The following is a 26,517-nucleotide window of genomic DNA, read 5'->3' as shown; positions in this document are numbered from 1 at the left end:
ACGGGCACGACGCCGGCTCCACTTGCCCTACCGTCAGACAACCATCCTTCACCGGGGCTCAGTGCCATCAGCAGGCCGGACAAGGCCGACAACAGCACACTCCAGACCAACCTCAACCTCTACATCTTTGCCACCATGGGGCTCCCCGACATCGGCAGCTGCTTCGAAGACGGTGAGGATTTGCTCGAGCTGTAGAGGCGCCTCAGGAAACACTGCTGTGTCCTTTTCCGCGGGCCGTTTTGGCAAGTTCCCCAGTTTAGTGGTGTAACATGTCGCCGTCAGGAGATTCTAGCGCGTGGCAAGACTCACTCTCTCAATGCTTCACCGCCGTGACTTTCGTTCAACAAAGAGAAATGCGACTATGGAGAGGGGACGCCTGACGGAGGATCCCAAGGCCATGTCAACTCCTGCTGCCAGTCTATGAGGATATAAGATTCACTGAAGCCGCAGCTATCTCGACATCCAACTCATCTCAGCACCAACTTCTCTACCGAGCATCTTCACTATCTCATTTCTCTCTCACAATGGCTATCAGCGAGTCCATCATCGTTTCCAAATCTTTGCCTACTATTCACCTCGATCTCCTTCGAGCCAACGATGCTCAGGAGAGCAAGAACTTGCTCAATGCTTGCAGAAGCCATGGCTTCTTCTATCTCGATCTGAATAGCGACCCTGAGCTTTGCAATCTGTGGAAGAAGATGCTCCAGAACATTGCTCAATACTTCAACCAGCCTCTTGATATCAAGATGCGCGATGCTCGTGGCAGTGACAACTTTGGGTAAGCATGCACCCAGATAGCAATCTGGTCTTCGTACGGACACTGACCCTTCTTTCCAGCTACGAGCCCATGGGCACCGAAGCAGGCCCCAACCCAAAGACCAGAGACGGCTACGAATCCCTCAAGGTATAGCACACCCCGCCGTAGCACCCAAACCTATACTGACCCAACCCTTTTCCAGTTCTCCCGCCGAGAGTTTCTCAAAGGATCCTCGGACCTCACCACCTCGATCCGCGCAAAGGAAGACTGCTTCTTCTCCTTCATCGACCACGCACACACCATCACCCTGATGATCCTCTCCCGGCTCTCCACGCAGCTAGGCCTGACCGGCGCCTCCCGCTTCGAGGCCCACCACGCGGACCCGGGCCCATCCCTTTCCACCCTCGGCCTGCTCCGCTACCCCAAGCACGAAAAGGCGAGCGCCACCGAGCCCCAAAACGTCGGCCACAACAAGCACACCGACGTCGGCACCCTGACCTTCCTGCTCGCCGCCCAGTGGGGCCTCCAGTACCTCTCACTTACGAGCCGCCGCTGGGAATTCATCGAGCCGCGCGCCGGCCACGCCATCATCAACGTAGGAGATAGTCTCCGCTTCCTCTCCGGCGGCAAGCTAGCCAGCGTCGTCCACCGCGTCGTGCCCCTGCATAAGACCCAGCTCGAGGACCGCTACAGCATGGCCTATTTCCTCCGCATGAACGATGGCGGCAGCTTCAATGATACCTCCAGCAAGAAGTGGACGGCCAAGGAGTGGCACGATTTCAAGTTTGGCGTCTTCAAGGATCCCGGTACGTTGGATGCCGAGGGTCGCTTCCTTACGGGCATGATGATTGAGGAGTCTGAGCGCCCCATTTTGGTTTCCCCATAGAAAAATTAGCCTTTGAGGGATACACGTACTGTGTGTGGGGGGGACAGGATCTGGAATTGTGGGCGTTTTTTTTTCTTTCTCGGCGGGTTGCCTAAAGAATGTGGGGGGGGGGGGGGGGGGGGGGGTTTCTCACCTTTTTCCTTATTGTGTTGAGGGTTTCTTTTTTTTCTTTTGAAAATCGGGTATTGTAACGTACTCAGTTAGGCCGTTGCCGCTGTTATTTGTTGGAACATCAAAATTCATTCTTTGCTTGAATACAAACTTCGCTTATGCCTGTTTGTTGCTGTGAAATGATCGTTGTCTGCTCACTTGGTTTTCCGAAGCTTATAGTAGAGTACCACTTATCCAGAACAACTACTTACAATGACATTGTCATAAAAACCACATACTTCAAATCTGCTTTAATTGTTCCACATACTCCCATAGGCGCAAGACTAATAGCACTTCTCCTTTGCTCAGCGGCACTCAAGCTTACAACCGGAACACTAGCACTCAAACAAGCAACCACTACTAATCAATTCCTTCTATTGCACCTTTTTTCTTTACTACTATCCCCCCAATTACACACCCTCCCCATCCACGTGGTCCCACCAACAACCATCATTCTCGCATGCAGCAATCCTATCAATCCTTCCTGCCGATCCCCAACGACATCGGAGGCCATCGCATCTCCGAGCTGAAGGAACACAACCAGGGTCCTCGCTTGCATGCAGAACATGGGATGGGGACATGCCCGAAACGCCACGCATCTAGCCGCTCCCGGCCCGTACGCAACCAACTACCCTATGCAGCAGGCGGCGTGGGGTAAATAAAAGCAAATTAGCAGAGTCAAGTCCATACCCGCCAAAACTTGAGTCTCAGTATTGTGGGGTCGAGTGGTGGGGGCGGAGAGGGGAAACAGAGATCGCTACCGGAAATGTTAAATGCTCGAGTTCAAGGGGTACGAGGCCTGGGAGGCCTAATGGGATTCGCCATTGCATCCTTTTTCAGGTTGGTGCTAACCCCTTATATGAATCGTTGCCGTGCACCCTGAGGATTGTTGAGCTCGAGCCGGGGCGGGGGCAAAAACTCGCTGGTGGTGCGTGTTAAGCGGGGTTCTTGTATTGATTTGCGCCCTACGTACAGGTTTGCGAGCCCGCGGGGCTCTTGTTCTTTGTGGCACGGTTTAACGATTGGGGGGGTTGTATAAACTTTGGATGTCGCTCCCTCCAAGATACATAATTCGAGTTAAAAACAATCACTCTATATCTGAAGTGCTTTCAATTGTTATTATTATTTTTTCACAGCAGCCAGTTTGAACGGGCGAATTCCTTATCCAACAAGCTGACGGAAAATGGCTACTCCATCCCAACCCATCTACCTCGCTGTGTGCCAAAAGCACACGCAATCCACCACTGCGGAGACGCTCGAGGCACTGGCGGAGCAGTGCCGCAAGGCCTCAAAGGCAGATCCCTCGCCGGATTTGATTCTATTCCCCGAGGCCTACATCGGTGGTTACCCACGAGGCGCCACGTTCGGTGCTGCCGTGGGAGGCCGTACTGCTGAAGGCAGAGAGCAGTATCTCAACTACTACAAGGATGCCGTTGACCTAGGCGATACGCCCGAGGGAGCGGGAGAAAAGTGGGTGAAGAGGGAATTGGAGGGGCAGGAGGAAGGGACTTCCGGTCGAGTGCGGCGGGGCGACGGGACGCGAGAGAAGCTCGAGCAAGTGGCAAAGGAGACGGGGATATTCATTGTTACGGGGCTGGTTGAGCGGTCTGGTGGCACTCTGTACTGTGCCGTTGTCTATGTTTGTCCTAAGTTGGGAGGTGGGTCTTACGCGTACTGAGGCTATAGGGGTGTTAGTAGGAGCTGACATTATAGCAGTGATCGGCAAGAGGCGAAAGGTGATGCCAGTAAGTTTACCCTTTTCAGATTCATGTTGATCAATTCCAAACTCGAGAAGCTGAGTTATATTTGTCAGACTGGAAGTGAACGCTTGATCTGGGGCCAGGGACAGCCGTCCTCGCTCCGTGCTGTTACAACTGACATCAAGGGTGTCCATATCACGCTCGCGGCTGCAATCTGCTGGGAGAACTACATGCCGCTATTGCGCCATTCTCTCTACAGCCAGAATGTCAATCTCTACCTGGCGCCGACAGCGGACGCGCGTGAGACTTGGTCGGCTCTTATGACAACCGCAGCTTGCGAGGGAAGATGCTACGTCCTGAGTGCGAACCAATGCTTGAAGAAACAGGACCAGCCAGCCTGGATCTACGGGGAAAAGTCTGAAAGCGAAGACTTTGTGTCCCGAGGTGGTTCATGCATCGTATCCCCGCTAGGAGAAATGCTTCAAGGGCCTCTGTGGGAGGATGACGATAGCATGATGATGGTCGCAGCTGACTTTGATGATTGCTTGAGAGGCAGATTGGACCTGGATGTCGCTGGAAGTTACTCGAGGTATGGGAACTTTCACACTTGGCTTTTTAGTGTACTTTTACTAATGTAGTCAACAGAAACGATTCGTTCAAGCTGAGCGTTACGGGACTCGACATTAGCCCTCCGCTTTGAGGGTTGTCTGGCTTTGTGAGCAGTATTTCGGTATCGGAATAGTAATTCAGCTTCCGCCGAGGTCCGCTTGTGTAACACAACAGCAGCACAAAGACCATGGATGACGGATTACGAATTGTGCGACATGGCTGATACGGTAGCTGCTAGTACGTATAGTCGTACCCCGAAAAAAAATGATGCGACCCACCAATTCAGCCCTGAACCCTACACCATGAATCGAGTGAATGCGTGAATACGATAACTGTTTCCGTGTGACTAGGAGCGTACGTACGCCTACCGAACCATCCCTTAACCAAGAGGGGCCTTGCAGAGGTCTTGGTAAATTGCGGGCCGCGGGCGGAGCGGACCGCCTCCATGTCATTTTGAGGACAAATTAGACTGCTTTTTCGTACACCGCAGGCTACGAGCAACGGTCGGCCTTACTTGCATGTGTTTTACATGCAGCATTTCCTTGGCAGAAATTCTGTGTGCAGGTGGTCGGGTCTAATCCTGAATCAGGCTAGTACGTAGTAGTAGTGGATCTTGGATGAAATCCGGTCGTACCGCATGTGCCGCACATGAGGCTGAATAGATTTCCTTACCGGCACTCGTAAGCGCCAGAAAAACAACCATTAACTCGTTTTGGATATCTTCACCGTTAAATCAGACGAATGAGAGACTTATGCGAGGCCCATATGGTGGACCCCATCCAGCGAAGAAAATCGGATCCCGTCTCGCACGGCTGACAATGGGCCATGGACTTGTGCTTTGCCACTGCCAACAAGAACTAAAGACCAATTTGATGAAACAGGAAGCCTGCTTCCGACATTTACAATGGCGAAGCTGTCCCGTCCGACAGCCAATGGAGCTATTGTACACATTCCTTCGCTCCGCCTCACACACCACATGTGCAATCTCATTGGCCCAATTTGCAAAGAGAGGAACGAACGATATCGGCCGCAGGGTCTCCCAGATCCCTTGCGTTTCACAACAAAATAGCGGTCAATCCTACAAGATCTAGTCAGCATCGGGCTGCAAAGGGCGTGCAGAGTCCCTGCATATAACAAGCCAAGACGAAGCCTGCTCCCCGGACCCGCCGCATGGAGAGCCCCTCATAGCTTTTAGCGCTGGGCGTCTTTTTACCGAGTCATCCAAGATATGCCAAAAGACTGAACGTTACATTCATTTGTACAATGTGTGAATCATCCAAAGGAGCCATTGTGCTTCATTGGCGGAAGATCACGCTCGTTTGTTTTTTGTAGTGGGGACGAACGGGTAGTGACTGATAGTAGATGCTGGTGACAGAACCCACCCGAGTGCTTATTACCTGGCAGAAAGTCGCCTCCAGTGCCTTTTTCTCTTACTCTTTCTTCTTACCTTGTTTGCCCTCGAGTGCGAGTGTGGCGAGTGCGTCCGTTGCCCCACGTGTTGTCCAACGTGCCCGTTTGACCAGTTTTGGCAGACTCCCTCACTATTCACGCAAGCATTACGAAGCCCACGAATCTGATTTCGATTGAAAGACTCACCTACCTCTTGCTACCGGATATCAAGTAGGACAGGGTCATAGAAAACACATCCGTCAATATGGCCACTTCTATCAATGGGATTAAAGAGCCTACCATATCTTCGGAAGCCGCAGATGACTCTCAGAGCGATTCCGTTGAAGAAGGCAACGGGGGACAGCTAGAACTAGAGAAAAGCAAGGCAAGTTGGAAAGACCCGGGTCCGCCTCCAGATGGTGGGCTTCGCGCCTGGACACAGGTGCTAGTAGGACATTTGGTCATCATGAACACCTGGTGAGATACTCTAAAACCCTACTGCCACTACATAGCAGACATGACTCGGGATCGGTTTAACATCATTCCAGGGGCAACATCAACTCGTTCGGTGTTTATGAGACCTACTATGTGGATTTCCTGAAGCGCTCCCATGCCGATGTAGCGTGGATTGGGAGCGTGCAGGTCTTCCTAGTGTTCTTCATCGGCACCTTCTCAGGCCGTTTGACTGATGCAGGGTATTTCCGTGCCATCTTCTGTGAGTGATGCATTCTTCAAATATCACCTCGGTGTAACGAAAGGAATAACCCGCTCATTCTCCACAGCATTCGGGACCACATTGACTTTGCTCGGTATTTTCATGGCCTCGATTTCCACACAATACTGGCACTTGTTTCTCGCTCAGGGAATCTGCGTCGGTGTCGGTGCTGGGTGCCTATTCTGCCCTGCTCTTGCAATCGTCTCGACGTATTTTGCGAAGAGAAAGATGCTGGCCATTGGTATATGCGCATGCGGCAGTGCGACGGGCGGATTGGTCTACCCGGCCATGTTCCAGCAACTAGTCCCAGCGGTTGGCTATGGCTGGACCATGAGGGCTTTGGGTTTTACGACTACAGCATGCTTGGTCCTCTCGAATATTTTGGCCAAACCAAGACTTCCGCCTTATAGTACTGGGCCCATTGTTGATCTTGCTGCGTTCAAAGAGGCTTCCTACAGCTTATTTGCAGTCGGCATCTTCTTGACCTTCTGGGGCGTCTATTTTGCTTTCTACTATGTGAGCTCATTCGGGGTCGACATCATTGGCATACCTCAGAACGAGTCATTCAATTTGTTTTTGGTGCTCAACGGTGTTGGTATCATAGGCCGCACTCTTCCTGCTTACCTAGCGGATCGATATACCGGACCCATGAATATCCTTCTCATGGTCACAGCTGCTTCAATCGTTTGCGCCTGGGCAATGATTGGCATTACGTCTCGCGGAGGACTCTATGCATGGACCGTAGTTTACGGCGTCGTAGGAAACGGTCTTCAGGCAATGTTTCCGGCTACTTTGAGTAGCTTGACGACTGATCTGAAGAAAGCGGGAGTGAGAATGGGCATGATCTTTGTAAGTTTGCAACCCAGGATGCAGCACGTCCAAGGAAAACAGAGACTAACTACAGCTGCAGACGATTGTGAGCTTCTCCGTCTTGACAGGCCCACCCATAGCAGGTGTTTTGATCACGAAGAATGATGGTCGCTATGTTTACGCCCAAGCATTTGCAGCAGCATCTATGGTTGCAGGCTTCCTTCTGCTATGCGGGGCCAGGGTTGCGGTGACTGGCAAAGTCTTGTTGTACAAGATTTAGGGACACGTGGCCGACATGAAGGATTCGAGGGCCCGAAGGATTCAGAGTGATATACGGTTGCGTTACCAGAAGCGTCGGCGAGGAGATAGATGTGGGGAATGGGGATTGGGGAATAGCATAGCAGTGGATATCAGACTAGCTTTGGATGTAAAATTGTGGAGAAGAAACACGGCTCCCGACGGCTGGATCAATTGGCTGAGTTGAGGGGCGTCTGCATGATAGCATGGGCCCAAGCAGTGCCGCGGCATTGCAGGAAGGCGAGGTGCGGCGTAGCACAAGCGGGTGGGTTGAATACGCAATCCACCCCACTGGGTCGAATTGGGGCTGCTCGTCCGGAAGCGGCAAAAGGCAGCGCCCTGCAGTCTTGGCAAAAAATCTACGTAGATGGTGACGGACGAGTGGCGCGTGGGTGGGCGGGCATTGCACACCCTCGCTTACCAGGTACACTAAGTACGAGGTGTTGTTGCAGTCATGTAACGCGCACGTAAATACCCCAGTCGCCGCCCACGGCTCTGCCACTGTGCTCAATCACTTCTCTCGAGTTTACCATTCAACAAACCACTCCCCTCCTCATCTACCTGCCCTTCCAAACTGTCGCCAAGGGCATTCCACCGTTTCTTCAGAGTACGTGCTTCTTGGCCGGCCCTTTATATCCGCAATACTATACGTACGCAGTAACAGCTCACTAACTTTCTCATTGCAGACAATGACTGAAGCAACGCAACTCGTCTACCAGCGAGACGGCCAACGCTTGCTTCACGGCGCCAAAGTCGTCTCTATTGTCCCAGTATCTGAACTCCCGCCACCAGACAAAGACCTTGTGAAAGATGCATCAGACGTAGAACACGCCATCATTACAGACTCAACCATCTTCCACGTCCAGGGCGGCGGCCAACCCTCAGACATCGGAACCATGAACCCCTCCGATGACGCAGCAACCAAAGACACGCCTACATTCCAAGTAAGATCCGTCCGGCAGCCCGCCCAAGGCAACCAAATCCTGCATTTCGGCCGCTTCGACCCCTCCAACGGAACCGCCAGCGCACCTTTGACCGCGGGAGCCCAACTCCAGCAGCACGTAGATGCCGAGAAGCGCCTGCTGCACTCGCGCCTCCACAGCGCCGGCCACATCATGAGTCTAGCCATCCACGCGCTCTGCCGCGAAGGCGTGCTACCCCCGCTCAAAGAATCAAAAGCATCGCACTACCCAGACTCTGCTTCCGTTGTCTTCATTGGAAGCCTCGAAGCAAAGCACAAGGACGTTATCCAAGCCAAGACGGACGAGTTCGTCAAGTCTGCGCGCCCGATCAAGATCCATTGGTGGTCGATGGAGGAGCTGATGCAGAAGTGCTATGCGAGTGAAGGGTTTGCGTTGCCTGAGGGGGAGACGATGGGGCGGGTGGTGGAGATGGAAGGGCTGGGGAGTTATCCGTGTGGTGGGACCCATGTGCAGGATTGTAGTCAGGTGGGGAGGATTGAGGTTAAGAAGATTGCGAGGTCAAAGGGGACGACCAAGGTGTCGTACCGTGTTGCGTAGAGTGGATGCGTGGAAATGACTTTTAGGCGCCGGATCGTAACCATGGCGACCTGTCTTTTACAGAGAGTAGTCCGCGAGTCTAAAGTAGAACAAATAGACTAGGATATTTTAAAAGTTTATCCTGACCCAGTATCACTATTTGAACCTTTGTTCGAACATGGACGTAGTGTACTTTTACTTTTATAAAAATTCTCCGTTCATTAAGTTTAAATATTCAATGTCACGATGACACGGTACTTTAGTAACATGTCTGAATACATCATACCTTCCACTCTAATCGAGGTTTGGCATCACCTACAAGCAGCGCTTACTCGTGAACTCGGTCTCTTTTTCTTTACACTAGTTTTCCTTACTGACATTAGGCTGAGAACTGATGGGATGAATAGATAGTTGATATGAACAACATAATTTACACACCATCTTCAAAGGTTTCGAGAGGCTGTGGCTGAGAGGATACTCCCAACCTTGCTGGGGTCGAGGAAAATTTGCTCAAGATGCGACTGGAGGGCGTGGAGAATTGTAGAGGCTGTTCTCCAAGACTCGATTGAATATCAGATTTATAGCTAGCTGCAGAGGTGTTTTCCCACGCTCTCCAACTCGCTCACTTGGTCTTCACAGCGTGTGCCTGTTCAAAGACATGACTATAAGATCGAGTGAATTCATATCGCCGGAAGATATTTTGGATGGAAAGTGACGGGGCAAATCTTAGCCAGAGAACACCTGCGAAACTATCGGGATGCATCGTGTTAGTCTATAAACAGTTTGTAATGTAAGTGTGAAGAAGAGGGGAGGCGCACGTTGCGGAGGCTGGCGGTGCGGCTGACTTGGACGAGCTTGGGCCAAATCGACCAACGTCACCGTTGCCCTGCCGCCTGCCTGACTGCCGTGAGGGCCTGGAGCTCCACTCCACTCCAAGCCCTAGATCCTCAACACCCACACTTGCTGCCGCCCTGTCTTGCTCACACACAGGTAGAAACAACAAAAAAGAAGAAGAAGAAGACCTATTCAGCTTCCCTTGAAATTGCCGCAATCCTATTGGCGCCATGTGGGACGACGAGGACAATAATCCATATGGGTCCTTTGCCCGCCACGATTCAAACGCTTCAGATATCCCCGGTCTGGCTTCGCCAACTGCCCGTAAGGCTTCTTGATGCCCGGTCAAGTGACTGCCAGCATGGTCAACTGACACCAGCAAAGTTCCGTATCGTCCCGCCACTCCTCCCTCCGAGGCATCCTCCCCCGCACATGGCTCGCCAGAGTATATCGGCCAGCGCGACCTGAGCGATATCGACTACAATGAAGATCGCGCCGATAACCTAGATACAAAGGCGCCTAAGAAGGGTGGTTATGACGCGCGCGTAGAGCAATGGCTGTATGAGCAGCGGGACCAGCTCATTCTGATTACAGGTGCGGGGAAAGACGGTGTAAACTACATACAGTACACCATCAATTGTGGCGTAGGTGGAGATGTTATCGCGCATTGCAAGAGGCTAACCGGCACAGGGTCTCGAGGTCAAGCGCAGATATTCCGAGTTTGCATCGCTGCGCGCTGAACTGGTCAGACTACACCCGACACTCGTTGTACCGCCGATCCCGGAGAAACATACCATGGCCGACTACGCCGCGAAACCGACAAAAGCAAAGGAAGACGCCGGGATCATTGAGCTGCGAAAGCGCATGTTGGCTGTCTTCTTAAATAGGTGTAGGAAGATGAAAGACATCCTGGAAGACGGTGTCTTTTGGAGATTTCTCGACCCTTACACGAGTTGGGTACGTTACTCCTATGGAATCTCTTTGAATGTGCGGAATTGATGTGCGCTAGGCCGACGTTCTGAACAGTCCACCCATCTCCAACATCCCCAAACAGATTCTCAAAGCACCTCCACTAGATCCCGCAAATCCCACGCAAGCGCATAGCTACCTCCCTGTTCCCTCATCATCTGCCAAACTCAAGTCTGGCGGCGCAACCTCTAGCTCTGGCACGCCAGTAGCGCCTGCCAACAATGCAGCTTTGCCTTCAGCAGCCGCGCATACCACGCCAGGCCCCGCAATCTTTGGTCGTTTCCCTCCTGAGACAAGGGACATGTCAGAAGAAGAATTGGATCCATACTTTGTCAGTTTTGAGAACTCTTCGAAAGACCTGGAAAATTTGCTGCAGGGCCCTATGGAGAAGGTCAACAGGCGGTTACTTATGCATCTGGGAAATTGGGGAGAAGACATGGCCGATCTGGGTGCGCGATTCAACGCCTTTTCGCTTTCCGAACAAACGCAAACACTTGCCGCCGCCATCGAAAAGGTCGGACAAGCAGTCGATTCGACTTATATCGCGACCACCGAACTATCTTCATCTCTGAGCGCAAGCTTTTCAGAACCGATGCGCGAAAGCGCGCAATTCGCCGGAGTCGTGCGTTCCATTCTTCGATACCGAGTACTCAAGAGGATACAGGAAGACATGACAAAGGACGAGTTGGAGAAGAAGCGCAACTTGCTTGAATCGCTAGAAAGAAGTGAGGCAGAGTCAAAACGCCTGGAACAACATCTGAGCGGGGTCGGCCACGCGCCCTCAAGGAGTCGTGCGGCTTCATACAGCTCACAGCGTAGTGGTAGCGACCCTGATCACCAAGGCCGGTCAGAGGATGATAGGGCATCGATAGACTCCGACTTTCCTCCCACACATAGCGACCCGCCATCAAGCGCTCAAGGGGCTCCTGATAGTTACTCTCCACCCTCCAACCAGCACAAGAAGACAGCAAGCGGGAACTTTGTAACTAACAAGCTATTCGGTTCCATCACGCATGCTTTCAGGGGCATGGCGGACGTTGATCCAGAGAAGACACGGCGAGACCAGATAGGCAAGACGAGGGACAGTCTGGTTCAGGTAAACACACGAGTCAAAGCATGAACATGTTGAAGAGACTAACAACAAATAGCTCGAACAAGCACTGGGAGTTGCAGAGAAGGATACCAAGGATGCAAGCGCAGGCGTGATGAAGGACTTGCGGAGATTCCAGAACGAAAAAGAAGAGGATTTGCGACGATACATGGTAAGCAGCTTGGCTCCCTTGATAATAGCTTGTATACCAAGTGCTAACCACTTTTTCTAGATGGAATTCGCACAATGTCACATTGACTGGGCAAAACGCAACAAGGCAGCATGGGAAGAAGCACGAGCCGAAGTCGACAACATTGTGCCTCAGCCAGGCGAGGAATACCCCCGGACGTCTGAAGATTTCGATGCACGAGAGCAGTAGTAATGGGTTAATGAATGAGGGCGGTTAATGACATTGATTTGTCTTGTAGAATTCTTTCGCAAGCCAAAAGACCCTTGATGCCCAAAGCAGCTTGTAGAGAATTCGAGTCCAAAACTCTTTCAAATCCACAAAAGTAAAGAGTCTACATGATGCTCAGCTGATTGGTAATTACAACAACAAACGCCTATATATGTGTATATGCTCCTGTATGTTTTACAACCGAAAATAAAAACACCCCCAAAGCGGTCTTTGTCGCCAACATCTTCTTTCTCATTCTTTCTTTCCCTATTTGGTATTCTTATTGTTCTTATTCTTCATTGTCCTTATTCAAAAGGCTTTTTTTTTTCCCAAACTCATCATGTTTACTACGCAGTAAGCGCGCTGCTCAAGCCCAAAATGCCCATGCCCGCAAAGGCGCTTACAAAGCACAATCGCCGGCTGTTCGTCAAGTCGAGACTCTCACCTAGCAACTGCAAGCTCACCATGGCCATGATGCCTGCTGTAACGGCAAACATGCACCCGTAAATCGTGTCCATTTCTCCGTCTTCGGTGCCGCTGCCTCGGCCTCGGCCCTGCACTTTGAACCAGAGCGCCGCTACACCGGCGCCGAGCGGTTGACTGACGCCGCCGAGGATTGTGGAGATGAGCATTGCTTTCCATCGGGAATTGATGGCTAGGTAGAGTGGAAGGGCAAGGGCAAAGCCCTCGGTGATGTTGTGGACGAAGAGTGCGAGGAAGATGGAGAAGCCGAGGGTCGGGTTTGCGTGGTTGGTGGCATATGTGATGAATCCTTCTGGAATCTTGTGAAGTGCGATTGCGGTGCTAGTTTGTAGGCCAAGAGAGAGAAAAACGTTGGTAGGGACGTGGTGGTGGTGTTGAGATTGGGATAGGTCATGGCCATGTCCGTGGCTGTGGTTGTGATTGTGACCGTGAAAATGGGAATCATGCGACGAGTGAGAGGACACTGAGGAACTACGGCTGTGTTTGTGCGTTGGGGTAACTTGATGTGTGTTGGTGCTTGTATGGCCGTTTGCGGGCGGTAGGCTGGCGAGAGAGCTTTCCAAAGTGGCCGGGACCGATCTCGTAGGAATCAGAGGGGTCGTCTCATCTACGTCCTCCAATACCAACTTCCGATCGTGCGGACCTTGCGAGTTTTGATTCCTGTTCGCAGCAGATGGTCGTATAGCTCTGAGGCTGCCAAGGGACTTTCTCGATTGCAAACGCGTAGGCCGGATCTCGCAGAAATCGCCATAGCATTCCCCGTTGTGGTTTTCATTGCATATTTTCTCCGCTCGAGTTACCAGTTGAGACATTTTGGACGAGAAAGATTTGTGCAGCAATGGTCTTTGTGATTGGCCAGCATTCGAGGTCTCGCTACTGGTTCCGTACGCCTGGTGTTCGTGGTGTGCTTCTGCTTGCAGCAATCCAGACTGTTGCTCCTGCATCGGTTCGTGCGAATGGCCATGCTCTTCCTGATCTTTTCCATGTTCTTCATCGCCATGCTCATCGTTGCAATCTACAACTGAATGTGGAATATACTTGTGCAGGATCCCAGAGACGACGGAAATGCCAAGAGCACCAACTAGAAAACATCCAATCATTGTTAATATCGCATTCCTTGGTAACATGCCGCCACCTATTAAGTACTTCTTTGCTGAGGGAAGCATGTTATACAATGATGAAAAGATCTGGAACTCAAATTAATTGATGGAAAGCATAGTACAGATGGACGTAGAAACTAACCATAACGCCAAAAGAAAGACTTAGTCCCGTCGACAAAAAAGCATTACTCTGTTCGATTTTGAAGTTCTTCTTGCCTGGAAACTGACGAATGACAACATCAACACATATTATCGAGGCTGGTCAATGTCAGTTTTGAGATTCGCTATCGGGACAGTCTGAGCCAAGGATCAAACTGCGGAGGACGGGTCTGTTCTTACCGCCGAATGTGCACGCTATTCACGCGTTAGCCCAAATTCTTATTAGAGTATAAAGCGGATCAGCATGCAACTGCTGCACGACTGCGTAAAAACATACCGATACCACTGACCGCGGTCATGATCCACCCGCGGGTGTCATTGTCGAGCCCCATGATGTTCCTGCAGGTACTGTGCGGAATGACGTCGGTATCCCGAGTCCCCGGTGGGATCTGTTTAAGTAAATTGTTGCGGAATAGTCGCCAAAAGGCCCTGTCTATCGGAGCAGACACGGCAGAGCGATAAGAAGATGTAGATTGGAGTATATACAAAGAAAGAGAGACCCTGGGTCAGATGAGCCGTGTTTCTTCGCACCGTGTTGGCCTCCTAGCGCGCATCTTGCAGATGTGAGACTTGGGACTAGCGGCTTGGCAAAAGGGCTGAATAACGCGTGGCGTCATTGGCCAGACTCGACTCGTCGCGAAACTCATGATTGACAGTTCTGAGACGTCAAGGGAATGCTGGTTCGGGTATCCATGCAATCATGAAGAGCCCGGGGTCATGTAGAGAAAAACAAGGGGTTTGTATTGCGTCGTCTATGGCGTCGTCTTCAGTGGGAGAACAGGGAGAACACTGAGGAGCATGTGACACTGCGGAGAAGGCATATGGTGGCGGTGTGTGTATGTGTGTGTGTGACTGCACTGCTCATGACGTGGGGAACGTAACTCAGTGACATATCACAGTGGTATGGAACTAGCTTTGGATGGATTTCCACACCGGCACAAATTTCATTGAACTAAGAGTGCCGCGAGACACACAAAAGAAAAGTCTAGCGCCCACTCTCTGGTTGGATACGCACGAAATTGCCAACGGCAAAACAACATCTTCAAAGTCCTCAAACGACCTGCTTTGTGCCAGTCGGAGGACATATCTTTGATTTGAATGAGGACAGTGATCAGCCCAGAAAGACTGCAAACGCCACCCCCACCGTTGCGCTATGCATGACAAAGAAAACAAAAACGCTAAATGTTAAGATGCACAAGAGAAAGGAAAGTCATAATGTAGAGGCTGTAGTTGGGATGCTCAGTGTCCCGGTATCCTGGGAAGAGGAATCTTGCTCCATGAACCAGGGCCGTGTTCAGGCTTCTCGTTAATCACCAGCAGATTAGGCGAGGAACAGTAGCCACCAGGTTCCGCCTTTCGCGTGCGCTCGACATAATGTCCGGCGAGCTGCACCTCTGTCGCATTCGGTGCAAAGGCGGCAGCAGGGTTGTCAAAAACCCAGACCTTGTCCGTGACAACCTCACCAGGCTCCTCAGCGAAGCGTGCGTGCGTCTCGGGGAACCCAACAAAGTAGTTGAGAATGTCGTGGATCGGGGCGTAGAGGCGTTCCGGGCGACGGATCAACGAGAGCCAGCTCAAAGTTTTCTCATCGTAAGCCACGCGCACAAATGGGTTCATGTATATCCTGGACTGTGTCGGTCTGCCTTTGCCTGACATTCGGTACTGGAGATCCGCGTTGATCAGACAGCACTCGGATGCCTCCCAGAGTTGCTCTTTGTCGTATCGGAACCGGAGAGGGGATAAATCGCGATTAGGCGACTGGGCTTGTGGGTCTGCAGCGTCTGCTGGTGCTCCGGCTCGGGCCTGGAACCACTTTGCTTCAAAAGCCACCATGCCGCTCCAGCAGCTTCGCACCCGCACAGCGTCCCTGCTCTCGAGTACATCGCTCCTGCTTGTTGCCGTACCTGCGCTGGTGAACCACGGGAAGAAGGGCAAGCCGGTCACCATGCCATCGTAATCTCGGGTTGCGAAGCGGTCGTAGAATTTGAAGGGCATGATGTGATCGACAGCGCATGCTGCAGCATAGTCTGCACGCCCATTTGAGTCGATATTTGTTGCGAAGAGGAGTTGAGCGGCTTCGATGGGATCAAAGTTTACATCGTTGAGGTAGAGGAGTTTGTCGAATTTCACACCATATGTGTCAATTGGAGCCAGCGCGCGGTTGCGAACCTCGGCAAGGAATGCAATCCTTTTAAGGCGTTCCTCACCGTTTGGTAGTGTAACGTGGGGCAGAGAAGCGAGGTCGAGATCTTCGGCTATGATAGTAGAATTGCCTAATAGGTCAGTCAGTGGGGTCCGTCGCAACGTCGATGAATACACTTACATTTGACCTCGTCGCGAAATGCCTTCAAGGACTGCTTGGTGACCGGGTCTGGGTTATCTTCGTATATGCTCAAATGCACATTCTCCGGCCCGAGCAGATCTATAAGCTGGAGCACTTCTTTTCCCCAAGCCCCGGAAGTTAAGTCGCCCTTGTGCTCAGCAAGCGATGCGACTATAAAGACTGTTTCGTTGTATGGGTTTGCGCGGCCAGTAGTGATTGCGCGCTTGCGTAGTTCGTCATAGTGGGGTGGTCGGATAGTGTAACTCGGAAAGAAAGCGCCGGTGACGAGGACAAGAAGGATCAAAAGGTAGGGAACGGAGAATATAGTCCAGTAGATGAGGCGCAGAAGGGATCGCTTGCGTCGGCGCGGGGTGACATAGTGAACGTATACGGCTCGCTCTGAGAGTTTGTTGACATTGGCCAAGGGCCAGGGCAGACGGTCAAGCCATGATGACCTGGAAGCGGTGGTGGTATCCAAAGGGTCGCGACCAGCATCGTGCTGCTCTTCGTCGATGGAGTCTCGCGGAACCAGCTCATACTGATGTATGGGCTGGCGGGAGGATTTCAGCATCGAAAGGGTGGACTTTGGGGGGTGAAAGGGGCCTAGCAGCGAGTCGGATGCGCCATCAAACGAGTAGGTGGGTAGGGGCGGGGTGAAGGCGAAGGAAGTGGTATAATATGGCGTCGGCGCAGGACCGATGGACTGGCTCGGGGGATTACCAGTTGTATTAAGAGAAAGGTAGCCAGAGCCAAGTGAATGGCCCAAGGTTCGCAAGGGTCCGAATGCGACGCGCAATTCACGTGCCTTAGGCAGGGTCCCCCAATGGAGTAAAGTATTAGAAGCAGACGAATGCATGCTTTTACTAGGAGACACAGCAGGCCTGGCCTGGTCACCCGCCCGTGAACCAATGGATGAAGCGCACCGATGCCGAACACAGCCGTCTGTGAGGCATGGGGGTGGCCATGCCGGGGATGATGCGACGAGCGACCTGTCACCCCACAGCCGCCGACATGGCAACGCGTAAGTACAACGGCAGCAGCATGAAACTGGCTGCACTACGCTACACTGGGCCATCCCTTGGACAGGGCGGAGCACACCATTCGTAGACAGGCTGCGTGTGCTCGCAAGCACTCACTGTCGCGTTGCTGACGCCAACAGAAAAATCATCGCAACCCACCCCTTTTCTGGAGTTGAATGGGCGGGCACGGTTAGCGTTTGATGGCCTCTGAGTCTGTCCATGGGGGGTGTGTGTGGCCTTGCACTTGGGAGGGCAATGCTCGGCCAGTTGCAAAGGCCCGATGTCAGAGCTAATCACCCAAACACGCGCTTCCAGACTCGACGCCTATTGTCCCTCGATACCCCTAACCGAGCACAATAGCCAAAAAAACCGTATCCCTATGGCAAGCCCACTCTGTCTACTTGTTTCCTTGCGGCCATTGGTGACAAGCTTTGGCTAGCCATCCCTACTCCCGCATCTTGCGACACGACTCCAATTTTGGCGCATCATGTGCTTACATGCCATCTACCCAGACTTTCAATGCCCCAAAACTTAAATTATGTCCGTGATAGGACAAGGCTCTGGCGCTGACACGATGCATATAGCACACCATGGACAGTACTGCACACATGCACTGTAGGCGCTCATTCTGCAAGCCTGTCATCGTCGTCGTCTTTGGCCCTCGACAACGCCTCACAAACCCAGAGGCACAGCCACGACAAGCCACGCGTTCAATTCCAGTAGCGCAGGCGTATGCCCGCACATATGTACGGTTGAACAGTAGTCGCAAGGCTACCCGCAATAGTCGTTTACTAGTAAGTACTGTCATCTCACGGGTCACCCTGCATGTGCTTCCATTACTTGCGCATTGTCTAGCGTCAGCCACAACATGGAGGCCGGCGCGGATCAATCCATAGGCCGAGCGCCACTGCCACACCACCTGCTCTTTCACTCGTCCCCGGCTGCCGACCCACTTCCACCACCGAAAACCGGCACTGCTGAGTAGCGTGGGGTTTCCTGCCCACCGGACAACCGGCCCTGTCCGGGTTGCTGCTCGGACTGCCCGTCCTCCGGTTGCGAATTCCAGAAGCCAAGAACCCTTCCACAACATGTTTCATTTGCTTTTCGTCGTCCGTGTCCTCGTTCGGATTTCTTTTGCTCTCCTTTGCCCGTTGCTCGTCCCGTTCTCTTCGGTGATCTGCACCAACCATGCCGACCGTCCGGCTCGTCCTCTGGGTTATCCACACCTGGCACACTCGGGAGTCTCCTGCGTCACATCCTAGCATGATCAAAATCGCCAGCAACCCTCTTTGCATTAAGTTGTAATTACCATCTGCCAAGCCATGGATCGACGGACCAACGGCGGGACAAGGCGAGTATTAGACTCGGTATCTACCGTTTTTTTCATCCCCACGGTCGCGAAACGCCAACAATGCGTACCTGACTTGGGCGGGTATCCGGCCCATTTCCTTGCCCATTTCTGCCCACGCACTGTCGTGGTTATGCCCTAGAGGTACCACTTCCGCGTGCTACAATATGTGGGTACTGTTTAATCGTGATGCAAGCAGGCGTAGCGCATGGTATAGTAGTTCGCGGTACCTCTTGCGTCGCTCCAGATCCATCACTCGAGCTGGATGATGCCAACGATGAAGATGAAGAGAAGGAGGCGGGCGATGGTGATTGAGCTGCCTTGTTGAGTGCTTCTAGCACAAAAGGCGGATACTCGTCACAAATGTGAATGTAGTCAACCTTCCTTGCCTGACGTGCATACTTCTCAGGCGACCTGGCTTTCGCCGAAAGACATTTTTGTGGTTGGGACAACTTGTGGGGCAGGTACCGAGACGGACCCTGGAAAGGTTCCGAGATCTCCATTGCCATTTGTGGATTCGGCTGCCAAGGTATTGTTGTTTGCATTACGCAGGTTGGTACTCGACGAACACCCTGTGCTTGCCAACACATTGGTATCTGATGCTGCATCACCGGCTGCATGTTTTGAGTTTGATTTTGCCATACCAGCCAAGGGTAATTTGTGGGGTTATACGGTTGCTGCTGAGCTTGCACAGGAGAGCAAGGCTGGACGGTTGACCTTGTGTCCACACTGCCATCCCCTGTCCCTTCGTATTCAAAATTGCCGCTTTCGTGATCCCTTTTGGTTCGTAGCTGATCGAATCCTCTTCCCCGCTCGCTTTTTCTGGATCTAGGCTGATGCTTCTCCACATACACTACTGGTGGATCCTTGGGCGACTGAGGTGACAAAGCGTGGAGCCATTGCCCAATATCGAGACAACAATGGTGAATGTAACGGCCGAGACACCACAAGGCAACAAACATGAGAGCCAAGCCAAATAGACCAGCAAAGATGATGGCAACGATGAGATTGGTATTCGTCATGACAGTCGATTCGGTAGAACGAGTTACGAGGTCAAGAAAAGAGATATCGTCAAGAGACTAGAAATCATGCACAAAGCCAAGCAACAAAGAGTCGCCACTTAAGTAACTTGTATTCACAAGTAACTCCTTAACCTCCCAGTTAAATTAGACCTGACGGAAACCCGCAGTACACAGCAAACAACCAATTTATTGTGTAACTTTTATCCCGCCAGCTCCCAAATCATCAGCCACACACTCAAGCCCACGAAATCCATCCGCTCCACCTTACACAGAGCTACGCGCTCGGTAATCCCCATGGCCCAGTGTTGTTGTCACACATACACACATGTCAAGAACAAACATGTGTAGTGCAACTCTCCACACGCAACACACTCGCCATCCCCACGTTCCACAACGTCGTATGCAGCTGGACCATCCCCAGCCTCTCCTTATCCCACTCACCCTTCCTTCTCGCCTACTCTCCTTCTCGAATTCCCCACCGACACCCCTCTTTCTCACAAACCCCAATTACTCAATCTCGTTTGTTTGTTTTTGCTACTTTGCTGCACTTGCGCCGGCTTTGCTTGCTTTACTGCCCGCTTTACTGTTCGCTTTGTTGTCTGCTTTGCTGTTCGCTTCGCTGCCCGCTTTGCTCGCATCGCTCTCCCGCTGCCACGCCAACTCGTGCATCTCGGCGTCGATGACGCGCCGGCAACTTCGCATCAGGCACCACCCGAAGAAGCAGCAGAAGAGGGTCACCAGGGTGATGGTTAGGATTATCGTGTGCGTGTAGTTCATTGTTGGTGTGTGTGGGGTTGGAGCGGTGGGGGTGGGGACTCGAGTACGGATTTTATTGGAGAATAGGATGGGTTTGGTGGTGTGGAGGTGGTTGCGATGGTGTTGTGGGAGGTTCTGAGAGGGTTTGGGATGTTGATGGGCGGGGATTGAGTATCTGTTTGTAGAGCTTCGAGTGTGGTTTATGTTCACTTTCACTTTCACCTTCACTGGGACGCTATTTTCCTATAAATCAGGTTCATAGCACCTTCTCTCGTTCCTGTAAATCGACATCAACTCAGTCTCCCTTCATCTACTTTGGCAAATCTTACACATCCCATGCAAACAGGCACCATGCTCCCAACAAACCAAGCACAAAATCCATAAAACTACCATCTCCATACTACAGTTACATTTTACACAATCTATTCTTACAAGCTCCTCACACCTCAAAACTCCCTCAAAGCATCAAGCACCTCCTTCTGCCTCTGGGCCGCCATCTTCTCAAACCCATCCACACTCATAACAAACGTGCCCCTCCCGCCCGTCAGCGCCCGCAGATGATTCAAATACCCGACCATCTCCTTCAGCGGCACCCTTGCTACAATCTGGCGCTGATTATCCGCAACACCACTACCGACATCGCCCGTGCCTGAGCTAAAAGGGTCGGGAGGCGTATAAATAAGCGATGGGTCAATACGCGGCAGGTCATCATCGGCGGCACCCGACGATGCATGTGATGACTCTGTGCCATCGAGCGAAAGCACCTGGCCGCCCCTTGAGGAAGAAATATCCTGGACAACAGCGCCGAGCGAGGTTTCGTTTACGAAAATAGTCACGTTCATGACAGGTTCGAGGAGGGCTGCGGGCGCGGTGCTGCATGCTGTGCGTAGACTGGCGCCTACGGCGGCGCGAGCAGCCATGGAGAGGGCGGTGGTGGTTGTCTCTGGGAAGAGATGGGCGGATGCGTCCAGGGCGATGGTAACGCGTGTGTTGGCGACGGGGAAGCCGTTGAAGGGGCCGCGGGCGAGGGCTGCGGAGGCGCCGGCTTGGAGGGAGTGTAGGATACCCGGGAGGGAAAGGTGTGGGGGGATGTGGGTTTTGTGGCTTGCAGAGTCGTGGGAGGAGAGGTGTGGGTGGGAGATGTAGAGGGTGTTGTTGTCGGGTAGCTTGTATGTTGTTTCGAAGGGGCTGTCTTGGACTTCTTGGGTATCTTGGGTTAAGTCGTTGCTGATGGTGCTTTCGTCGATGGATTCGACGGAGGCGGTGGCGATGGCTTTGGCCTGCTTGCCTGCAATTGGCTTGTCAAGAGTGTACGTGAATGGCTCGGTCGAAGTCGTGATAGTTTCTCTGTATCCAATCTCGATCTTGCCTATTCTCGCCTTGGCCTTGAAGTCGTTCAAAAGTCGGTCTCGGGCGATTTCGAGATGCAGATCACCCATGCCTGCTAGATGCGTTTGCCCAGACTCTTCATCAACTGAGAGGTGAAGACTCGGATCTTCGCGTAGTAAGATGGCAAGACTTTCTTGTACATGCTTTTGTTCGCTCAGACTGTGAGGTTCGATGCTGGTAAAGAATACGGGAGGCGGAACGGCGATGGGTCGGAGTTGCAGCGTATTCAACCCGCCAGACGGTGTACCCTTCATCTGCAGCCCACGGTATACGATCAGCGTATCACCAGTCCTGGCATGTTTGAGTCCGGTGATGACACCAATTTGGCCAGGACCTATGCTGTCAACTTCCACCGCATCATTCGCATACATTTTCAGAAGACGGGGTGCGCGCTCCGCAATGGCCAGGTTGGTATTGTATAGCGTGGCGCCGCGATCAATTGAGCCAGAGTAGACGCGCACATAGACCAGGACACCCCTTTTCGCGTCATTGACAACCTTGAAAGCCAGAGCGCAGGCTTGTAGGTTTTTCACTTCGGCAATGGCAAGTTCACCAGTTCGCTTTTCCTGTTTCTTTGCCGGCTTGGCTGACTTGGTGGACGCCGTAGATGCTGAGCTGAGAAGAGCAGCAAGGGTGCTACTCTGGTTCGTGATGGCTATCTCAGGGTCGGGGCGTTCGAGAGGTGATGGGAGGAGATCGACTACACTATCAAGAAGTGGCTGAACACCAATATTGCGGAATGAGGCCCCGGCAAACACTGGTATAACCGATTGGGGAGCTTGTAAAACCACTCGACGAAGAGACTGCGTGACTTGGATGCCTGAAATGGCGAGATGGTCTTCGTCGTTTTCCAGAAAGTGCTCAACCATTACGTCGTCGTGCTCGCTCAGTGTCTCGACAAGAGCTATTCTGGCCTTTTTGATCTCCATGGCAAAATTCTTGTCGGTCTTTTCCAACTCTCCAAGGTCAACAGCCTTGATGTCTCGTCCATCTCCACCTGCCTTCCAGAGCATGCCACGGAGATTTATAACGTCTCCGACACCAACAAAGTCACCGTTGCCTCCCTGCCACCAAGGAATCTGGCAAACTGCAGGCCACCCACGCAGTCTGGAACCAATCTCTTTGACTGTCCTCGAAAAGGCAGCGCCTACGCGGTCTAGTTTGTTGACGAAGATGATCCTGGGAATATGATAGTGTCCGGCTTGCGTCCACACCTTTTCCGTTTGGGCTTCGACTCCTGCTACCCCGTCCAGAATACAAACCGCGCCATCCAAGACACGCAGCGAACGGAGTACCTCGAATGTAAAATCAGCGTGACCTGGGGTATCAATGAGATTGATGTTATGAGGACTAGAAGATCTCAAAACATTATCAAAAGATACTGGCAGCTGCGGTAGAGACGCTGATGTTTGGTTACTTGGTGGTAGTGGAGGCCAGTGGAAAGTTATGGCTGCAGATTGGATGGTGATTCCTCGTGCTCGCTCAGCGGGAAGGAAGTCGGTTACTGTTGACCCTTCATCGACATCTAGAAATGATTAGCTTTTTTGTCAAGGCTGATTTTTCTGTTTCACAAGTGATATGAGGGAATCGAGATATTTGGATAACACTGTGCGATAAAGGTAAAATGAATTAGTACATACTTCCTATTCTACGGGTAACACCACTATAGTAGAGCATGCGCTCCGTTGTAGTCGTTTTTCCCTAGATGTTTGTTAGAACCTCCTCTGCTTTACAAACGAAGCATGCGACCTACCGCATCAATGTGGGCAATGATGCCGATATTGCGGGTTGCTTTGGAAAGTAGGTCATGTTGAGGCGCCTGGGTTGACAGCAACCGCCGAGGAGTCTTCACATTGTGCCGAACGACTCGGCGGGCACACCATATCCAGCCGGTTAGCATGCCAAAGACTGCGCAATGCGGTGGTGATGCGAAAGATGGTGTGTGTAGAAAATGCACGTGACGCAAAAGATGGCATGGTTTGCGCCTTTCCTAGCCGGGCTAAGGGCAAGGCAGGGCGTTGGAGCGACATCATCGCATCACTCTCCAGCTAGTCGCAGCCGTTGATAGCTTCAATTCACTCCCCCACAACCATGGATTACAGCGCTCACGATCCCGACCACCCCGCGGGCGGCGATCCTTGGGCTTCGTCGCCCCAGGCGAACAGATCGTCTTTTGGCCAGCCTCCGACTAACGATATTCCGTCATCCCCGCTGCCTGCGCAGACTTCCCCATATGGCGAGAACAGTGAGCAGTACGGCTATCTGGGCGAGCAGGATGCGCAGAGTCGGCCGGCCACGGCGCCTGAGAATGGCGATCAATCGCAGCAACAACAGGCGCATGGTCAGGACGCGCCTCGATCACCTCAGCCGCAGCAACAGGGCCAACAGGGACAGCAGCCACAAAGGTACCACGGCACGAGACCACAGCGACAGCCGCAGCAACAGCAGCAGCATTATAAGCTACAGGCCAAGGTTACAGGTCTTGAGCGCAACGGAAAGAAGGACCCCATACTGCGATTCGATGTTTACGTACGTCTATACGAGTTCAACATGGCAAAAGCATGCCTTCGCAATGTGCTGGACATTGAGCATTGGGCCAAGGTAGCGTTGGTGCTCTCAGCGCATTGCTGTCTGGCTGCAAAGCTACCTCCATATCTGTCCACTCCACTTGTAGATGGCATCCATAACAGTGGCCTCATGCTAACTTCTACATCCAGACGAACCTTCCCAAGTTTCGCACCACTCAATTCCGCGATGTCCGACGTCTGCACTCTGAATTCGTGAAACTCGGCGAGCATCTCATTTCCGCATGCCCAGAAGCTATTGTGCCTGCAGTACCACCGGCGACTACATCGGCAGGGGCTGGAACCGATGAAGACGAGGCACGACTCAAGATATCAATCCAGCGGTGGCTCAACATTGTGTGCAGTAACGAGATACTCATACGTGATGAGGAAATGGTCTTCTTCGTAGAGAGCGACTTTGGTTATAGCCCCGTGGTGCGAAGGAAGCAACCTGCTACTGGAGTGCGCCGCAAGATGATCAAACAGTTTGCGCCGCCACCAGATGACACTCCAGAACTCGCTGCGGCACGACCAGTGGTCAAAGCCTTCTACCTCGGTACAATGGAGGCTGAGCAGAAGTTGGAAAAGGTTGTGAAGCACCGAAGGAGTAAGTGGTCACGATATGTCATACCGAACAGCAGACTAATTTGCCTTAGACCTCGGGGTCGCTGAATCTGACCTGGGCGCCAAATTTGCAGCACTACAGGTTCAAGAGACGCACGTTGGTCTGGCACATGCGTATAAGAAGCTTGGGAAGATTATACAAGCTACGGGTGACTTTCATGCGGCTCAGGGTACCGCCGAAGCTACCACTCTGGGAGATCCACTCCAGTACCACAGCAGCGATGCCTTTATCGCGAAAGAAACTCTGACAAATCGTCACATCATCCTTCGCGAACTGCTCCAAGCACAGTCAGCGACCAAGTCCAAGTTATCAGCGGCTGACAGGCTGAAGGCCAGCTCAAGCGTGAAACGGGAAAAGGTTGACGAAGCTATTGCTGCTCTGGACGAGGCTAGGAGCCACGAGCAATACCTGATGCAAAAGGCACAGCGTGTCACTGCCAATCTTCTTCAGGAACAGCGGAGGTGGTTCGATCGGACTACACACGACATGCGGCAAGCGATCCGGGAATACGTAGTGCGCCAGATTGAAGCCGAACGCCGTACTCTAGCTACTCTGGAATCTGTACGACCGGACATTCGGGCCATTGATGGCAGCGGTGGTCTTTCGCGGCTTGGACGTGAAGCGCATCCACCGCAACGCCGGGTTCCTATGGCAAGCTCTCAAGGACCTAAGGGTGATGCATGGTCGGGCGTGCCGCGACGACCCGGTGATGGGCTCAATCGCAGCATGAGCGGTAGTTTTGTCGCTCCACTTCCGGAGACGGACGACAACGACGAAGAGACAATACACGGCAGAAAGCGGGCCACTAGCAAAGCAGGAAGCCAGGTAGGAGTGGAAGAGGACGACGATCGGATTGATGCGAAGAATGCAGCCAGCAGGCTAGCCACGACGACGTTCTAGAGGATGTTTTGGTTTGTAGTGAGAGTTGAGAGAAGCCATGGGATAGTATGGTTAGTTGCGTGCTTGCCATGGAGACCACTGCACGATACCACGCGGCATTAATGTACACTGCAGCCTATAGGAGAGTTTGCGGAGCTATTTCACCCTTGCTGTGCAACGCGTAGTTTTTTTTCTTGCTCCAGGATGGTGCTGGTGATGTTTGTGCAGGTACGTAACGGCCGAGAGGGTGCCAAGGCCGGGTCTACTTACGTACAGCGGTCGACCTTTGCTCCACGATGGTTTTCTCAAGCTTCATGTATGGTCCCCTCTCGACTTTAGCCAGCCACTTGATGGCACTCTCCAGGCATGCAGCAAGACAAGCGCATCACGCCAGTTCTAGACCGCGAGCCACTGCTTGTTGAGTCTCTCAGCCCGGATTCTGCCTGCATCGGCTTTTGACATGGGTCACGGCAGTGGGCCAACCCTGGTGCAAATCGCGAATGCGCGGCTGCTGTGCGTCACTTGATCAGAGAGGCCTTCGTACCAGCCCCGCGCGCAATCTATCCAGCGTGGCGACGATATTGCAAAGTGTGGGGTCAAATACGGCACATACTCTCTTCTACACCAAGGCACCAGAGTGAATAGTAGCCGCCTTGGGACACTAGCCGTAAACCAGCGGCCCTGCCGTTGGCCTCCGTGCCGCCTGACCGGCGGGTGCGCATGCGCGCCAGGGAGGGAGCCGTTCGAG

At 52.5% G+C, this 26,517-nt stretch overlaps 9 protein-coding genes across 9 annotated transcripts; 6 read left to right on the top strand and 3 right to left on the bottom strand.

Moving 5' to 3' along the window:
- Positions 1–524: 524 nt before the first annotated feature.
- Positions 525–1,643, top strand: PSV08DRAFT_402482 (uncharacterized protein; the record flags this gene model as incomplete). The annotated part of the gene is made up of 3 exons (XM_014223298.1): positions 525–778; positions 838–904; positions 960–1,643. The coding sequence occupies 3 exons, from the start codon at positions 525–527 to the stop codon at positions 1,641–1,643; spliced, it is 1,005 nt and encodes a 334-aa protein (XP_014078773.1).
- Positions 1,644–2,858: 1,215 nt separating this feature from the next.
- Positions 2,859–4,381, top strand: PSV08DRAFT_304643 (carbon-nitrogen hydrolase). The gene is made up of 4 exons (XM_014223297.1): positions 2,859–3,451; positions 3,510–3,538; positions 3,607–4,082; positions 4,139–4,381. Exons 1-4 carry the CDS (start codon positions 2,977–2,979, stop codon positions 4,191–4,193), a joined length of 1,035 nt encoding a protein of 344 aa, XP_014078772.1. The 5' UTR covers positions 2,859–2,976; the 3' UTR covers positions 4,194–4,381.
- A 990-nt stretch (positions 4,382–5,371) lies between these two features.
- Positions 5,372–7,327, top strand: PSV08DRAFT_45690 (major facilitator superfamily domain-containing protein). Its single transcript, XM_014223296.2, has 5 exons — positions 5,372–5,583; positions 5,635–5,968; positions 6,040–6,206; positions 6,274–7,055; positions 7,117–7,327. Exons 2-5 carry the CDS (start codon positions 5,757–5,759, stop codon positions 7,294–7,296), a joined length of 1,341 nt encoding a protein of 446 aa, XP_014078771.1. The 5' UTR covers positions 5,372–5,583; positions 5,635–5,756; the 3' UTR covers positions 7,297–7,327.
- A 444-nt stretch (positions 7,328–7,771) lies between these two features.
- Positions 7,772–9,043, top strand: PSV08DRAFT_362897 (Threonyl/alanyl tRNA synthetase). The gene is made up of 2 exons (XM_014223295.2): positions 7,772–7,920; positions 8,000–9,043. The coding sequence occupies exon 2, from the start codon at positions 8,003–8,005 to the stop codon at positions 8,831–8,833; it is 831 nt and encodes a 276-aa protein (XP_014078770.1). The 5' UTR covers positions 7,772–7,920; positions 8,000–8,002; the 3' UTR covers positions 8,834–9,043.
- A 714-nt stretch (positions 9,044–9,757) lies between these two features.
- PSV08DRAFT_304614 (uncharacterized protein) lies at positions 9,758–12,343 on the top strand. The gene is made up of 6 exons (XM_014223294.1): positions 9,758–9,970; positions 10,031–10,290; positions 10,337–10,603; positions 10,656–11,711; positions 11,764–11,877; positions 11,938–12,343. The coding sequence occupies exons 1-6, from the start codon at positions 9,877–9,879 to the stop codon at positions 12,082–12,084; spliced, it is 1,938 nt and encodes a 645-aa protein (XP_014078769.1). The 5' UTR covers positions 9,758–9,876; the 3' UTR covers positions 12,085–12,343.
- A 17-nt stretch (positions 12,344–12,360) lies between these two features.
- PSV08DRAFT_203988 (glycosyltransferase) lies at positions 12,361–16,738 on the bottom strand (the record flags this gene model as incomplete). Its single annotated transcript, XM_014223293.1, has 4 exons — positions 12,361–13,772; positions 13,828–13,943; positions 15,188–16,117; positions 16,168–16,738. 4 exons carry the CDS (start codon positions 16,736–16,738, stop codon positions 12,450–12,452), a joined length of 2,940 nt encoding a protein of 979 aa, XP_014078768.1. The 3' UTR covers positions 12,361–12,449.
- A 1,927-nt stretch (positions 16,739–18,665) lies between these two features.
- On the bottom strand, positions 18,666–19,556 carry PSV08DRAFT_402476 (uncharacterized protein; the record flags this gene model as incomplete). The annotated part of the gene is made up of 1 exon (XM_014223291.1): positions 18,666–19,556. One exon carries the CDS (start codon positions 19,554–19,556, stop codon positions 18,666–18,668), a length of 891 nt encoding a protein of 296 aa, XP_014078766.1.
- Positions 19,557–20,747: 1,191 nt separating this feature from the next.
- On the bottom strand, positions 20,748–23,601 carry PSV08DRAFT_391736 (P-loop containing nucleoside triphosphate hydrolase protein; the record flags this gene model as incomplete). Its single annotated transcript, XM_014223290.2, has 3 exons — positions 20,748–23,226; positions 23,342–23,402; positions 23,455–23,601. The coding sequence occupies 3 exons, from the start codon at positions 23,599–23,601 to the stop codon at positions 20,759–20,761; spliced, it is 2,676 nt and encodes an 891-aa protein (XP_014078765.1). The 3' UTR covers positions 20,748–20,758.
- A 160-nt stretch (positions 23,602–23,761) lies between these two features.
- On the top strand, positions 23,762–25,949 carry PSV08DRAFT_203986 (uncharacterized protein). The gene is made up of 3 exons (XM_066092039.1): positions 23,762–24,230; positions 24,419–24,872; positions 24,922–25,949. Exons 1-3 carry the CDS (start codon positions 23,793–23,795, stop codon positions 25,788–25,790), a joined length of 1,761 nt encoding a protein of 586 aa, XP_065949033.1. The 5' UTR covers positions 23,762–23,792; the 3' UTR covers positions 25,791–25,949.
- The last annotated feature ends 568 nt before the right edge of the window (positions 25,950–26,517 follow it).

This window comes from Bipolaris maydis (genome assembly GCF_028858645.1).
Source record: "Bipolaris maydis strain C4 unplaced genomic scaffold PSV08scaffold_8, whole genome shotgun sequence".
In the NCBI taxonomy this organism is placed as follows: Eukaryota; Fungi; Ascomycota; class Dothideomycetes; order Pleosporales; family Pleosporaceae; genus Bipolaris; species Bipolaris maydis.
Note: the sequence above shows the minus strand (reverse complement) of the source record. Positions and strands in the feature narration are given on the sequence as shown.

Coding starts and splice junctions, on each gene's coding strand:
- PSV08DRAFT_304614 (XM_014223294.1), top strand. CDS start 9,877: ATGTGGGACGACGAGGACAATAATCCATATGGGTCCTTTGCCCGCCAC. Junction 9,971..10,030: donor TCTGGCTTCGCCAACTGCCC/GTAAGGCTTCTT, acceptor ACACCAGCAAAG/TTCCGTATCGTCCCGCCACT. Junction 11,712..11,763: donor CGAGGGACAGTCTGGTTCAG/GTAAACACACGA, acceptor AACAACAAATAG/CTCGAACAAGCACTGGGAGT.
- PSV08DRAFT_362897 (XM_014223295.2), top strand. CDS start 8,003: ATGACTGAAGCAACGCAACTCGTCTACCAGCGAGACGGCCAACGCTTG.
- PSV08DRAFT_304643 (XM_014223297.1), top strand. CDS start 2,977: ATGGCTACTCCATCCCAACCCATCTACCTCGCTGTGTGCCAAAAGCAC. Junction 3,452..3,509: donor TGTTTGTCCTAAGTTGGGAG/GTGGGTCTTACG, acceptor ACATTATAGCAG/TGATCGGCAAGAGGCGAAAG. Junction 3,539..3,606: donor AGAGGCGAAAGGTGATGCCA/GTAAGTTTACCC, acceptor TATATTTGTCAG/ACTGGAAGTGAACGCTTGAT.
- PSV08DRAFT_45690 (XM_014223296.2), top strand. CDS start 5,757: ATGGCCACTTCTATCAATGGGATTAAAGAGCCTACCATATCTTCGGAA. Junction 5,969..6,039: donor TTGGTCATCATGAACACCTG/GTGAGATACTCT, acceptor ACATCATTCCAG/GGGCAACATCAACTCGTTCG. Junction 6,207..6,273: donor GTATTTCCGTGCCATCTTCT/GTGAGTGATGCA, acceptor CATTCTCCACAG/CATTCGGGACCACATTGACT.
- PSV08DRAFT_203986 (XM_066092039.1), top strand. CDS start 23,793: ATGGATTACAGCGCTCACGATCCCGACCACCCCGCGGGCGGCGATCCT. Junction 24,231..24,418: donor TACTGCGATTCGATGTTTAC/GTACGTCTATAC, acceptor TTCTACATCCAG/ACGAACCTTCCCAAGTTTCG. Junction 24,873..24,921: donor GGTTGTGAAGCACCGAAGGA/GTAAGTGGTCAC, acceptor AATTTGCCTTAG/ACCTCGGGGTCGCTGAATCT.